Raw genomic sequence first — 16,199 nt, 5'->3', positions numbered from 1 at the left:
CCCACTGTTGTGTGAGTGCTCATCCCTTAAAAGGGCTAGTGCTGTGCCTTCCCGACTAATCTTCCTTCAGACTTGCCGCCTTTAATCCCACCTAGTCTGTCCACTGCACCCCAAGCGATCTTTTCACAGACGCATCCATCTGTGCATCGGTGGCACACTGGAGCTTAAATCCCAGATGTCTTTCTCTATTTTGCAGGATGAAGTCCAGACTCTTCTGCGTGTGATTACAAGGCTCTCCATGATCTAACCCCTGTAACCTTTCTATCCCTCCCTCGTACTCCATCAGCTCTGGGCTCCAGACACAGCAGACCACTTCTTTCTGGACACACTGTGATGTTAGGCACTTGTACATGCTGTTTTTTTCTGGGGGGGGGGGGGGATACCCTACTTCTACTCCTATCTGCTCCTTTTACCTGTTGTACTCCCTGAGGTTAGGATATCCATCTGTCCATCCATCCATCCACCCACCTGTCCCTCTGTCATCATCCATCCATCCATCCACCTGTCCATCTGTCATCATCCATCCATCCAACCAACCAACACATACTCTCTGAGCAGCTGCTGTATGCCAGGCCTGCTGCTCTTCCTCCCTCACCAGCCCTGCCCAAACCCTCCATCCCCAGAAGAACTATCATTTCTTTCTTATGATGTGATCCTCACCTCATGTAACACTCACCGGAGTCTGTCCTGCTCTTTGTGTGCATGTTCCCCTACTAGGCTGGCGAGCTCCTCAGTGGATGGAGCGTGTCTTCATTCACTCTGCATCCTGAACTCCCGCACGGAGTCTGACGGGCACGTCTGCTGACTGAGGAGTTCCAGTTTCTCAAACCCTGTTGATTTCTAGTGGTCACTGTTGCATGCACAGAGGTGATGGTCTTCAGAAGGAAGACCTAGTAGTTTTTTTTTTTTTTTTTTTCTTTTCTGAAAGGAAGTGGATCTAATCCGAGTCTCAGATGTGACTCTCACAGTCAAGGAGAGCTGCGTGTTCCAACAGTTCCTTTCTTCTCTTCTCCCTCCACTGTCACGCAGGGCCGGAGGGGACAGTGAGGTTGGAACAATTAAAAGGATGCCGTAAACTTCTGTAGAGAGATTTCAGGTGACCTCCAGGATTGGTAAATGTGGCTTGTTAAATATGCTATTGGTGCAGGTTTTATTTCAGCATTTTTTGAGGCGTTAAGTGGAGGGGAGAGGAACAGAGGCTCTGCGATGTCGGAGGAGGCGGATTCCAAGAAAGGTGACATGAACGTGGCATTAGTGTTTGGAGAGACAGGTTTTTGAGCTAAAGCCTTCAGTAATTTTCACATTCCTAAGATGTGAACTATAAACTTGTACTAGAAGCTGTAAAAACTTATTGTGAGAATCGCAAAGATGAGTCTCCGCCTTTATTGCCAAATGATAAAATGTGGGAAAGGAGACTTAAGATTGACGGGAGGAGAGACTAAAGAAGCAGGAAGGCCTCGATGCTGCCATAAGGTGTGGCTGCTTGAAAAGAGGCCGGGCTTCGACCCCAACGCCGCAGCGTGTTGGAAACGTGCTCTTTTCTAATAACGGGAGGCACATGCAGTGTAGAAATACGGTTTTGGCCTTTTGAGACAAACGTTTTAATTATGCTATTTGAGAGTAAAATTCTTAGTGTGAATCAGAAGGGGAATGAGTGAATGAATGACCTCTTTTGCATAACCACTTGATGGCTGTTTATGTCCTTGCACTGGGGCCGGGGATGGAAGATACATGAAGCTTAGGATGGCAAACATGGCTGATCGGTGGAGCTCCAGAAGTGCCTAGGGAGGTTAGATTGAGGTTTAATATGACCAGAACATCAGTGACTCTTTATTAATAATTATGAACTCTTTCAACAGTAATTGTTGTGCACACCCAGGACCAAGCACAGGGGTCCGGTGGGTGGGTTGCAGGGGAACAAGAGTCTCCCTCCTGGGGCCACCACCATCACTCCGGAGTAGCTCCCACCTCAGGCATGGACCCCAGCCTCTTGGGAGCATGTGCCGATTTGCAGTTGAAGTGCCCACTTCACCTCGATTCCTGGTTTCACTTCCCTTTCCAGAAGTGCTTACTTGATAATTTGGTGAAAACATAATCCAGTGGAACAGTAGCATTGCCCTTTACCTACCTTCATGGACTTGGGTCAAGTTCCTGTTTATCCTGGGATCTCTAGTTCAGGTTGAATATTTCCTTTTGGCCTCTTATAAAAACCGGGAACTCTGAGATGTGCCCCCTGTCCCATGCCTCCATTGTCTGTTGCATAGGCTGCATTTTAACAATCTCTTGTTTTCTTTTCAGAAGGTAAGAGGGGCATCTGGTGGAGCTTTACCCAAAAGGAGGAATTCCAAGATTTTTTTAGGTAATGTAAATAGTTATCAATAGTGTGCCCGGATTTTCTCTGTGTATGTGTGTGCATGTGCATGTTCGGTTTAAATAATAGGTTGTTTATTGCTCTACAGTTTAAGGATGAGAGGAGCCAATTTAATTCCAGATGATCTTTCTCTACTTCGTGTTTACCCAGTGGTGAAGGATGCTCTCAGCACTCTTGTTGGGTTAGTGTTTTGAAACAATTGTTTTTATAGTGAGTGGAGAGTAATTGTGATTCTGCTTCTGGTCTCTTTTTTTCCACTGCCTTTAATGAAGAGGCAGGTTTTCTTTTTTTCTTTTTTTAATATTAGCAAAACGACAGATTATTCGGATTTTACCATGTTTTCCACTAATGTCCTCTTTTTGTTCCAGGATCCTATGTTGCATTTGGTTGTCATGTTTGCTTAATCCTAATCTATGATAGTTCCTCAGTCTTTTTTTGTCTTTAATAATCGTGGCACTTTTATGACACTTTTGAAGACTACTTGCCAGTTATTTTGTAGAATGTACCTCAGTTTGGGTTTCTCGTGTTTCCTCATGGTAAGTCTGAGGTCATGCATTTTTGGCAAGAATACTGTAGGGGTGATGGGCCCTCCACGGTGCCTGATATCAGGGCGCACATGAAGCTGGGATGTCTTCACACTGGTGAGGTTAACCTTGATCCCTTGTGAAGGTGGTGTCTGTTGGGTTTCTCCACTGCAAAGTTAAAGTGTAATTAATCAGAATCTCAGGAGTGGTACTTTGAGATTACGCTAATACTTGTTTCTCCTCAAAGTTTGCTGGCTAATTTTATCGTCCATCAGTGGGTCTTGCCTGCAACAGGGATTACTGTGGTGTTTGCCTGATGGTGATTTTCTGTCTGCCTCATTCAGAAGAAAAGGTTTTTTGCTCATGCAAATTCGTAGTGGTTTCTGTATCATGTAATCATGATCATATTTCATATTAAGCTTCTGATATGGTTTTCCTGAGAGAAGAAGTGGTTTATTAATTTTTGAACAAGCAGGTTTATACCCCTAAATTGCTGGGATTATTGTTTGAGAGGAATTTCAAAGTTGTTTGCATATTGTGATTTCATCTATACATATATACTCACATATGTGTGTATGTGTGTGCATATATGTATGTGCGTGTGTGTATATGTGTGTTTGTGTGTGTGTGTGTGTGTGTGTGTCACATATACACATGTACATAGATTACTGAAAGTCTGGTAGAGTTTGGCAAAATATACTCCAAATTGTTAATAGTAGCTCTTTCCTGGTGGTGGGATTGAGGTAATTTTTATTTTCTTCTTTTTGCTTATCTGTATTTGATTTTTTTCTGTAACAAACTGTAATAAAAAGACATTAATTATTTGAAAAGTACAGCCATTGGAAACAGTCATGGGGCTGAGTTTCCTTCCTGCTTTGATTCTCTGTCGCTCTGCGCTGGGCCCACTTGCTAACTTTCTCTCTCGATTTTCAAGTTGTGGTTTTCTTGATGAGGCTTATCTGCAGTGGGTTTTTCCACCCTGGCCAATCTTTCGCACTGCTCGGCATGTGTTTGGACCACAACCCCAGTCAACCAATTAAACTCAGAGCAGCTTAGAATGGGCCTGAAAGCTAAAGTGACTGCATTCTGATGTTTTGGTTGTAAACTTTTGGCTCCCTTCCAATAATAGAGATAATTGACTTCTTCTGAATTCAGTGACATCAGCATGACATTCTTTTTTTAAAAAAACACTTTTTTTTTTCTTTTTTTGGGGGTGTGTGGAGTGGGTAGAGGGTAGATAATTAGGTTTATTTATTTATTAAAAACAATGTTTTTTAAAATGGAGGTACTAGGAATTGAACCCAGGATCTCTGTGCTATGCACGCACTTTACCACTGAGCTACACCCTTTGCCCCCAGCACGGCATTCTTGAAGGTGGAAATAATTAAACATTTTGACTCGCTGTTGTTATTTTTTCATTATTTTCTTTGGTTGAATAAAGAAGTTAGTTGACCTCTTGTCTTTTAACCTTTATGTCTTTTACTCAAAAGACCTTGCAGTTTGATTTTTCTAGTGGTCATTTTGGTGGTAGAAGATATTGTCAAGTAATTGCTTTAAAAGTTAATCCAAAGGTAAGCACTGAGGTTTTGGGCTTCAGTGTGGCCCCCTCCTGGGAGCACCAGCCCTCCCTTTCATTTCAGTGGGACTTCTTCTACAGGCTGTTCTCTGTGTTTTCTCAACATTCCATGTCTTAGAAAGCCACAGGGTGTGCCTGAAACTCACAGCCCAGTAAAAATGTTCCATTTGGACTGTACCAGTTTTTAAAAAATGTAAATTTGAATGCTGTAGGCACTCTGGGGTTTGTCCTAGGCACCGTTTCTCTCTGTTATTTTATACTCAGATGCTTCGCTAATTTTATGTCAGTAAGAATTTGGTTTTGTGAGTCGTGACTTACAGCTCCTCAGCTGGTGCTTCTTATCTCCCAACAGCAGGCCCTCTTCTCTTGCCACACTGATCACAGCTCTGTTTTCAGGTTGGTGTGGCCTGTAAATTAATTTCAGTGAAGGATTGTATTAGGCATGCCTCTGGTTATGTAACAGGAAACTTAAAATACTGGTGATTTTAAAGAATAAAAACCAAAAAACAAAAACAAAAAAAGATGACCCCCCTCCAAAACCCCCAAAACTGGTGAATTTAAATAAGGTAACTGTTTTTCTCATTTCATGCAGATGTTAGGAAGCGGCAAGTGCAGGCTGATGTGGTGGCCTCATGTTGATCATGATCTAGGTTCTTCCCATATTTCTGTTTCACCCTCCATCTTGCCCTGTGATTTCCAACCTTCATGGTCACTTCATGGCCTAAAATGGCTGCTGGAAGTCTAGCCATCATGTCCCCCTTCTGGAAAGTAGGGAAGACAAAGAGGGAAGGACAGAAAAGAAAAACCTTATCTCCCAGTGGATTCAGCTTCCTTTTGTCAGCCTTCTCACAAATCCCCACACAGAACTTAAGTTTACACCTCTCTGGTCAGAACTTGGTCACATGCCTATACCGTGTGCCTCACTGAATAAAGTCTGTTACTGAGGAAGAAATGGAGAATGAATGCTGGGAGGCAGCTAGTAGCCTCAGCATGAGTCCTTCCTAAAAGAGACATTGGGCTGTCTCTTCATGAAGAGGAAGAGAACTCAGAACTCTCTTGCAGTCTCTTTGTTTCTTCAACTAGAAAGTACTTTTTCATTGCTACTGAAGCGTAGTTAAGATGACCCTTCTTCCCCCTCACAGAACACAGGCAGATGACTAATGCTTTCTCCTGGATAGAGGGTTCCCCCCTGTTCACTTAATGACTTTGTGACTAATTCCTTTTCCATTGGCTCAACAGTGACGTTGAAACTGTTGAATCATTCAGTTAGGACCTTCAGTATTGATTTTACAAGGGAAACTGAGGCTGAATGGCTTACCCGAGTCTCCTGAGCCCCATTCTGCCCCTCGACATTCAAGTCACTCTTCCTTCTGAATACCTGGACAGTCATTTAAGTCACACCCCAGTTAAGAATCCTTCCCTCAGCTCTAGCTTTTGCTGGTAATTTTTTTTTAAATCAACAATGACAGTTATTGCTAATTTTTGAATCACTTAAACTTTATACTTCTTTTAGTAGTTAGGATTTAAAAAATATCCTTTGAATACATAACACATGGGCATTGCTTAAAATTGAAACTTTATTGGAGCCTCCATAATGAAAAGTAAGTTTCTCTCTCCCTTCCCTATCTCCTTGCCACTTGGTTACCCTGCCCAGAGACAAACAGTATTTTCTGTTTGTGCATCCTTATATGTCTTGTGTATTCTTCCAGCAATAGTCTAGACATATACCATACTTGCAGGCTTTTTTCCTATAGGCAGGAGGGAGCATTAACATTTTGGTTCCCAAACTGTGTTCTGAGGCATCTTAGGGTGTTGCAGCGAACTCACAGGTCCATCATGGGATGTTTTAACTCTTCAAGGAAACAGTGATGCTTGAACATTGCATGAATGATTAGCTTGTTGTAGTTTCATTAATTTCATCTCTTTCTGAAGCTGCTTTTTTGGTGTTTTCTATGGTAAAAGGCAAGTACCACAGGAAAATAATGTGGAATAGGAATATGGGAGACAGTGTCCAGTCTCATTCAAAGAGAAAAGTTGAGCAGTGCCCAGCAGGCACACACAGCCCATTAGTAAGGAATTATGACTATATAGGAGTGAAATAAAACATTTTTCTTTGAATATATGTGTATTATTTTTTTCAAATGGTTACTAACTTGTTAGAATGTAAATGCTTATTAAGTTATCTGGACCTAACTACTAAATAAACAGAACTACTAGGCATTTCTTTTGGCTTAGGGCTGCTGTGCAAAAATTGCTGGGGTGCTTAACGGTGCTGTGAACCGAGAAAGTGTGTGTAGCTCTGCAATAATGTTGTTTAAGCTGGAAAGGGACACTATTAGGCTGTCTTTTACAAGGATAACTTACAGCTGTATGAAAGATTGTGACTTTGGGGAATAGGCAGGTATAAAAGTTACTGTTTAATGAGATAGAAGGAGAGTAGTGGGGATGTAAGGGAGTCTGGGATCTTCAAAGAAATACCCCAGGACTCGTGATGTGATTCTGGCCTAATCTCATATGTATTTTTTTTTTACAGTAAAACTACAAATGTGTATAGATGTGTAAATAACTGCTAATGCAGTGAATTAAAAAAAATACCATGTCTTTGTTATGTCATGAAAATAGTGTTAAATATTCACATTTTTATTGACACCTCCCCACTTTCACAGATAAGAGTAAATGTTCTGTGTCTGTAGACTGGGAGATCAAAGAGTGACCGCTAAACCCCAGAGAGCTTCCGTTCCACTGTTTTGGCTGTAGCCCTGGCATGTGTGTTTCACCAGGGACAGGTTGAAAATAACATTTGTGGAAAGTTCCAGGAACGGGCCTGTTCAGAAAACTCATCTGTGCCTATAATGACCAGAAGGTTGACGTAAACCCCATTTTGCCATTTCCTTCTGAAGTAGGTCCTAGGGCCGGGTCTGTGCACAAGGACCATCCCCCTGTGCCTTCTTGAGCAGTTCGTGAGATTTCACAGCCCCGGAGCAGCAGCCTGCTCATCTCCAGCTCATAAGTTAAAGTCCACGTGGTCAGGCCGAGAGAACTCTGAGCCAGGCTTCAGAGCTCTCGTTTGATTTAGGGATTCTTTCCTCGACTGTGCTGCTTTGTAGTGACTTCTTGGAAATGGCTGTGGTCCCAGCCACTTCTAGGAATCTGAGAGGATCATTGAAGTAGAGTTGAGGAAGAGGTATTAGAAAAAAAATTTTTTTTGACTTAGAAAAAGAACCCAGGATTGCCAGTTAATATTCCCAGTGGAATTTAGCTGCTGGAGAGGTTGGGAGTCTTTGTTTTGCTGGTTCTTAGGCTGTGGTTACTCTGTAGGTTCCTCAACTAGGTATTTTTGGGGTGGTGAGACTCCAGTCAGAGAAATACAGAAAGGTGGATTTATACCTAGGATTGTGGGGGTCACATGTATTGAGGAGAAACCTTAGATTTGTCCCTTAGAATCAGAGTGTAGGTTACCTCTGGTGACTTTCCCCTGCATTGGATTAAGATGTCTGGGAAAGATCGTGGTGCCCTTCGATCCCATTGACTTTAAAATAAAAGTAAACTATAAACTAAGTGTAACGGAGCTCATCAAAGCTCTGCGTTTTGCATGACAGCAGTCCTTGTTTAAACAATGCATCAGTTACCAATTAAAAAAAATTCTAACAACACTTTGGATGCTCTGGCCTTGCTCTTGTCCTTGGCATGCTGGTGTTGTGAACTTCCTAAAGTCTCCTTTCACAGGCATGTACTGAATGTGTGGTGTGTGCTGGGCGCTGGGCGCTGGGCTGGGGCTAAGGTTATGGAAGGTGAATTAGACTCATTTCCTGCTCTTAAAGCTACAGCCTGGAAGCATTTGAAGTTTGCATCTTCTCTATACTCAGATCACACAGAAGATCCCCCATGATATCCTGGTCCTCCTGAAGCTTATTTCAGGATTGCTTTGGAGCTGCCAATCATGTTAGTTGTGTGGAGCGTAGGGAAGAGATGATGTGGTGGTAAGGGGGGTGGCAGCTACTGTCTGTGGAGCCCCTAATACCTACCGATCCTGTACTAGGTGCCTTAAAAACTTACTTTATTTCATCCTCTCAAAGTCTTGGGTAGGTAATTATTACTCATAGCTTACTCATGAGGAAAATGAACTTGGAAAGAACTTGCCCAGGCTTAGTACCTAGTCAATATCAGAGCAGTTTTTTTTTTTTTTTTTTTTTTTTTTGGCAGGGTCGGGGGGCTTAGTTTATCACTGTTTTTGGCCAGGTAAGATCTGAATTAGCATTAAGTATATTTTCTGTGAAAAAGAGACACATAGATAATGTGTTACATGAGTTGAATCTGTACACAAAAATGAAAGATTTGTACTTTGGTTACTTAAATTTATTATACATAATAATAAAGAAAAATTTAAGAATAAAGCTCCCCCACTCACGATTTTCATTTGTCCAGATTTCCTTCTAATTTTTGTCTATGATTTTAACTGCTACAAAGACTTTTCAGGGAAGATGAATTTTGCATTTTTAACATTAACGTGGCATAAACATTTCCGTGTTTCTATGTAGTTAACTAAATATCATTTAAATAATATTCTATTGGATTGAACACCATTCTCACTGAATATTGAGGTTCTAATTTTTAAACATTGTAGATATTGGGGCATTCAGATTTTTATCGCACATATAATGCCTGCCTTTATTTGAATCATTTTCTTTAAGTAAATGCCATTAGTTAGTTCTTAAACTCTTAGGTTCTTTTTTAAACGTTGCTTTTTGTCGAAATTAACCTCTTATAACTTTCTAACAATGTAGTTTGTTTATTTTGGCATACCTGATTCTTATTATTTGGAATCTTTTATTAAAATGTGTAGACTGCATTTTAGCTGTATCTCATTTTCCACTAAAACTGCTCTCCCTTTGAGAATTTAAGAGCAGAGCTGTACATAAAAAGATACCAGGTTTTTGGCTGGAGGCATACAACATGGTCATAACAGAATCTAGATACTTTGTTTCTCAGGCGGCTGCTTGGTCTAGTAAAATAGCTTTCTCCTATTTACAGAGCTCATGTTTGTGTGTGGGTTTGTGTGTGTGTGGGTGGAACATGGCTCAATGGCTCTTTGTCACCATAGTTCTAAACATCTAAATATACAAACATGATCTGGGATGCTGGCACCCATGTGGGCACAAGACTGAAATGTCCATGTAAATATTGTGACAAGACATTTCCTTGAGTCTTTGCCTATCCTTCCCAGAGATTAGCCAAGCAAAGAGGCGATGACTTGATAGACAACAGGCTAGATTTCTTACTGAGAATTCTCCACAGCCCAAGCACAACAGGACTACTTATATCATGGGGCTTCCCCCTCTGATTTACTGTGCAGTATATCAACAACTCTTAGTGGGGAGGGAGAGGGAGGGGGAGAGAGAGAGGGAGGGAAATCGAGATTTTTATTTTAAAATAATTGTTACCATTTACTGACAGCTTTTTATGTGCCAGGTCTCTTGTTTATAATTTATTATTTATTCCCCGTATAAACTGTGTGAGATAAGTGTTATCTCCATTCTCCAAATGAGGAAACTAAGGCTTACAGAGTTTATGACTTGCTTAAAGAAACATTAAGTTTTGGGGGCCAGAGTTGAACCTAGGTTTATCTGCTCTCAAACCTATGTGCTGTCTTCCACTGTGCTGTGAAAAACATTCCAGCCCATTCTTGGGAAATCAGGAGCCAGGTACCCAACAGATAATAAGGACCAGCCTATTCCTCTAAACATCTTTAAGAATTGAGTATCTAGCACAGATGTCTATTTCAGTGGTAAAGCTGTGTGATGTGGCTCAGTCCTCTTTGTACATCTGTCCCGAGTAGATACGGATGTAGAACTTCGGCAACTTGGAAAAAGCCTTTTATTCCTGGTTTGAGGCCGATGGGTGGCAACATCAGAGGCGGGAATTGTGAACGTCGGCCCGTGGTTTGTCGTCCCCGTGGATTTCTGGCTTTCCTAGTGAGTGCTGCCTTGGTGTAGAATGTGCTCTTATACTTTCTTGTTCTCTGTTTTTGTTTTCTCCTCAGATCTAGATACTGATGATGATTTAAATAGCGACGATTATGAATATGAAGATGAAGCCAAGCTTGTTATATTTCCAGACCACTATGAAATAGCACTGCCAAATATTGAGGAGTTACCAGCCCTGGTCAGTGAGTGTGCACGGCTGCTAGCTAGATGCGCGTGACTCTGTGTCAGGTGTGTGTGCGTGTGCCGTGTGCGTGCGCTGGGAGGCGGGGAAGGCGGGTCGAGCGAGAGGAGAGGAGAGTGAGCTGGAGCAGGGCAGATCGCTTCTCCCTCCTGGAGAGGGCCTTGCGAGGCTCCATTCCAGGAACGTTGGGCGGTGTCCCCTCCGCCGCCTGTGACTTCGGGGCTGCTTGGGCTTCACTGCTCACCGGCGGCCTCCTCCAGGCGGGCTGGCTTCTTGCCACCTGTGAATCACAGTCTGTTGCCTAGGTTTTCAGACCGCGCCCCCGAGACGTGCCAGGGCTGCTGGAGAGGGGCTGCCTTCCGATCAGAGGAACGCCTAAAATTTTCTCTCTCCTGCACGTTGGCCTTCCACGTAGAATTTTGTTTGGGAAACATAAAAGGGCCCCACTGAGAACACAGCAGCACAGTTATAAAAATAACCGAATATTTACTGATCCCGGGTCTGCAGGAGGACTGTGGGGGCTGTGAACCCACTTGTTAGTTTTGTTCCAGGACGAAGACAGCTTTCTAGGTTTTAGAATTTAGGTTTAGTGGTGAGTTTTTTTGTTTTTTTTTTCCCCTTCCCTGCCCTCCCCTCCCCTCCTCTTCTTCTCCTTTCTTTTTTGTAGAGTGACTTTACGTCTTCTTGAACAACGTGAAGCTGGGGGTGGTGGTAGGAAACCAGTTTCTGTTACACTTTGATTTTCAAATCCTGTGGGGACCCAGACCGTTTTCCTGTTCTTCCCTCATTTCCTGTGTTGTCTCCACCGCTGCATCCTTCTTTCCTGTGTTCCCTTCCCTATTTCTCCCTCTCTCCCTCTCTGTTGCCGCCTGACTTCTGAGCCTGGCCGCAGGTAGCGCGGTCAGAGGTTGGGGTCGATAGAGTTACACGTGCCAGTTCGTTTTTTCCCTCCTCAAACTCTGCCAGGACCAAAGCCAGGTCTTGGGGGTCCCGATCCTCCTGGATGTTGTGTGACTCTGTATCTACAGCCACCTCCTCACTCGCCCCTGCGGAGAGGGGACTTTTGTGCTTGGGGTTCCACTGTCGTTAGGAACCAGGTTTCTACCATTCAACCTCTTTGACCTACTTCATCCTAAACATAAGACCAGAGAAATGAAAATTTTGTATGTTTAGCTATGGTAGCTCTTCCCTTTAATTATCTGATATAGCATAGCCTTTTGAGTCCTGAGTGCATAGCTTTTAGCAATGTGTGAATTAAATTACCTCTGCTTTCTCCAATTCCCTGTTTGACTCACATGGCTGTTACAAGGGTGAAATATATGAATGGACAATATGGTCTTACCTTGTCCCATTACCTGATGTTATATACAAAGCTTCTATCTATATGACACTGAGAGTTCTTACGGTTCTTGTTTAATGTAACTCCTATGTCTGCTGTCAGAAAAGAAGCAGCACGCTGTGAATGAATGTCATGAGAAATGATTTTTCTCTCACTCACTTAAGAAGTCTTTATGTGAAAAACTTGAAGTACTTTCAATTATTCTTATATTGAGAACATAATTCTAAGTATGAACACTTACAGAAAAGTGAAGTGTCATAGAAATCTGAATCCAGCAATACATATTACAATTTTTAATACAGAGTGTTTTAGAATTTAGAAATGCTTTAAGAATTAAAGAGGGAGAGAATTGTTTGGAAGGTGAGGTAGGGAGCTAGAAGGAAAAGCCTGGATTTATCTGACAGTAACTGGTAAGATTTACCTATATGACAGATGCTAGTTACTATAATTTCTTTTCATGCTTTCACTACATTTTTGGTGTTTGATAATTCTCTTTTGAAGCTTTCAAATAGCAAAAATTACTGAGCACCAAATCACCCCACCAAGTGACTCTTCCATCACCTCTTGAGCTTCTCATCACAAAAAATTTTGGTTTCAGATAGGTACTCTATAAATTCTGCCAGAGAGTTAAACCAGCTCTTAGTGATGCAAGGGTCACAGAGACATCGCATTTGGGGGCTCATTAGGGATCTTAGAGCCTGGGACTCAGTGCCTATTTGTTGACTCAGAAACTTGAGCATTGGTGTGCTTGGGAATGGTTAGCAACCAGCTCCCTGGGGGAGGAGCCCTGTGCTCTAGTGTTTGCTGATTTCTGTGGTGGAAATCCTCCCACCGTGGCCGATTTCAGGCTAACAGCACAGATCACAGTATTGGGAAGGTATGTGCAGTAGGACACCATCACATAGAGGTTCCACTGTTCACATGATATGGACCTAAATGACCCCAAGAGCATAAAGCTAATAGTAAGATATAGTAACACAACTAGGGAGTAAAGAGTTTTGAATATTTGTTACCTTTTAAGAGTATATTTTGTTGTGAGTTTTTATAATTTAATTTTTAATAATGACTGTGTTTAACAACTCTCTTGCAGAATTTCTTAAAATTCAACTATCAATTATGTGAGCCAGTTTGAGCCAATTCCAGAACAGCCCTGAACATGAGATAATTCACAGTATAATTATAGGATAATGGATCCTGACCTTCAGTTGTGATCCATAAAAAGGGCCTCTGAGTGATTTTAGATGGTATTCTGAGAACACTAGGTCATTGTTTTATAGTGTCTCAGACGTTTAAGGGAATTTTGTTGAGTATCACCAGGAAGGATGTTCAAAGGAAAGAGAATATTACATCCAAATAGTGGTCAAAGTCATTGTGCATTGCAAACTAGAACACTTTGAAAAGACCTCATGGGGTGGAGAAGATTCATGGGAGGACAGGGAAGGGATCAAGGTCGTTAGTGAAACAAAGTTATAACAGGCCAGACTAAAAAGATTAGGATGTGGAGCCAGCAGTGCTGAGGCAGCATGTCCACCCTTAAAATCAGAAAGCGGCTAATGGTGAACTCAACCCTGTTTTCTAAGGGCGTTACTGGAAGGGGGTGGAGATGAATTTTGATAATTGAAAGGAAAGGTAATTATGTAACATTTGCTTGTGGGAGATAAATGGGACTATCTTTTAAAAGGTTTAGGGAGAAGCAAGATAGAGGATTAACAGGTACAAACTACTAGGTATAAAATAAATAGATACAAAGATATAATATACAGCACAGGGAATATAGCCAATATTTTATAATAACTTTAAAAGGAGTATAAGCTATAAAAATATCAGGTCACTATGTTGTACACCTGAAACTAATAAAACATTGCAAATCAAGTATACTTTGGTTACAAATTTCTACCAAATAAATACCCCCCACCCCAGCTAAAAAAAATTCAAATATATTCACGGAGGCCTGATTGCCTGATCTGAAATGGAGTATGAGCTTTTGGAGGGCAGGGACCTTTTTCTTTTCCTGACCGTGCCTAGCCCCTTGCTGTCAATTGGTGGTGCTTAGTATAACCCTGGAGCATTTTAAGTTGGAGAAGGATAGGATCTAATGTTCATAGCAGATCACTCTGGCTGCTGGGCAGAGAAGAGGAAGCAAGAGCGGAAGAAAGGGGACTGGAAGGAGGCTGCTGTGTGGCCATCCCGATAAGCTGGGATGGTGGCTGAGATGAGGATGCGTGTGACTGAAATCGAGAAGAGGTAGATTCCAAATAGATTTTGGCTGAAGGACTGATAGGAACTGCTCATGGCCTGGGTGGGGGTGGGGGTGGGAGGGCCCCTGAGGGAGCTTCCTCTGTTGTCTCCTCATTAGCTCTGGGGTCAGTGGTCAGTGCTCCCCAGGGGGAAATATTCTGCGTGAAGTTCAGCTAACTGTGCAGGATGCCAGTCTTGTAGAATACAGATTTTTGTTTAAAAATTTTTTTTTAAAACAAGTCACTGACTTTTATTATATTCAGAATTGGGAATCCATCATGACTGTCTCATTTTGGAATATTTTTATTATCCCGACAGCCAATTCCTCTCAACCTCTCATCCCCCCAGTCTCTGGCAATCACTGATCTCCTTTCTGTCTCTATGGATTTGCCTATTCTGGACATTTCATATAAAAGGAATCATATAATACATGGTTCTTTGTGGCTGACTTTTTTTTTTTTTTTTACTTAGCATATATTTTCAAGATCCATCCATGTTGTGGCATGTATCAGTATTTCATTCCTTTTTATTGCTGAATAACATTTCATTGTATGGATATATGACATTTTATTTATCCACTTATCGTTAATGGGCATTTGGGTTATTTCTTCTATTTGGCTGTTATGAATGATGCTTCTGTGAATATTTGTATAAGTTTTTGTGTGGACACATTTTGGGTGTATACCTGGGAGTGGGATTGCCAGGTCATATGGTAATTCTCTTAAACCATTTGAGTACCTGCCAAACTGTTTTCCAAAGTGGCTACACCATTTTACATGCTTATCAGACTGTGTTTTTAAAGAGAGCAGAAATAGCTTATAGCATTAAGCAAATAGCGAATGTGGTGAGAGGCATATGTCCAGAATCAGTGGGGTTTGGGAGAAAGCAGAGAGTCTGCCCTCCCCATGGTAAGTTGGTGCCAAGCTGGACATCACAGATTTGCTCAGGACGTGGACTGATCTGGCACAGAGACACCTAGGCATGTCCCCATCCAGGGTCACATTTGCACCAGATTAAGAAGGAGCTGTGCTGCTTGCATTCCATTCAAGTGCCCTTGAACACCTGTCATTGTGTGATGAGTTAAGGATATTGGATATCTGGGTGTATATTTGTTAGGAGGAAAACACGCCACTTGGGGAAATCCTAGGCATTCCTGTTGCTAATTTCACCCTTGTAAATTGTTCACCTTATGCTTCTCACTTCGCTGGCTAAGAGGTAGGAATTGTTAAATCTGACTCCTGTGCTTGGGTTTACAAAGTGGATTTGGTTCTTTGCTATCTTGTGTTATTGTTAATATTGCATACTCCAGGCCTGGACAAAACCTAGCTAGACCCAGCGAGAAAGTGCTGGTGTCAGGAAAGTAGCATCTTGCTCTCATGGTAACTGAGCTGTTTGAATTTTCTTGAATTAAGCTGTATTTATTAATAAACTTTTAAATTCACCTTATAGAAGTTGCTGTTCTCTCAGACTGTTTTAATGTATTACATCTGGGTTTGTCTTACAGGTAACAATTGCTTGTGATGCAGTTCTCAGCTCAAAGTCTCCGTATAGAAAGCAGGACCCAGACACATGGGAAAATGAATTGCCAGTATCCAAATATGCCAATAACCTCACGCAGTTGGACAACGGAGTCAGGATTCCTCCAAGGTGAGGGTCAGACAGCAAAGTGGAACTCTACCCCCTAAAACTGGCTGAAGGAATATTTATTTTTCTACCTCTTCACTGAATTAGTAGTTACATATTTTCTTATCAGATGCCTTTTCTTAAAAATAAGCTAAAAAATTCTCTCTAAAATTATCTGTACCTGTGTAATAGATGCTGAACATGGCCAGCCCATACCCTCAAGCCCCTCCCCGCCCTAAGGCCCTCGGCTGCAAGCACCTGCAGCTCTTTGCTTGAGGGCTTTCTCTGCCTGCAGAGCCAGGTAGGCCACTGCGTGGGACAGTCAGAAATGCCACGGAGTTAATGCTCCCTCCCGTCCTCCTG

The 16,199-nt window shown here is 42.1% G+C and overlaps 1 protein-coding gene across 17 annotated transcripts in view; it reads left to right on the top strand.

The window, feature by feature from the left end:
• The window catches only part of USP13 (ubiquitin specific peptidase 13), a 128,693-nt gene that overhangs the window by 35,347 nt on the left and 77,147 nt on the right, over window positions 1-16,199 (top strand). For 16 of the 17 annotated variants that reach the window (XM_074367386.1, XM_074367388.1, XM_074367457.1 and 13 more), the window contains exons 3-5: window positions 2,299-2,359; window positions 10,512-10,633; window positions 15,718-15,860. In XM_074367386.1, the coding sequence (XP_074223487.1) occupies window positions 2,299-2,359; window positions 10,512-10,633; window positions 15,718-15,860 (326 nt within the window). Of the gene's footprint in view, window positions 1-2,298; window positions 2,360-10,511; window positions 10,684-15,717; window positions 15,861-16,199 lie in introns of those variants that run through there. The other variant, XM_074367458.1, reaches the window with a different exon arrangement.

The sequence above is a fragment of the Camelus bactrianus genome, chromosome 1 (genome assembly GCF_048773025.1).
Source record: "Camelus bactrianus isolate YW-2024 breed Bactrian camel chromosome 1, ASM4877302v1, whole genome shotgun sequence".
Taxonomy (NCBI): Eukaryota; Metazoa; Chordata; class Mammalia; order Artiodactyla; family Camelidae; genus Camelus; species Camelus bactrianus.
This window is presented reverse-complemented; position numbering and strand designations above follow the sequence as displayed.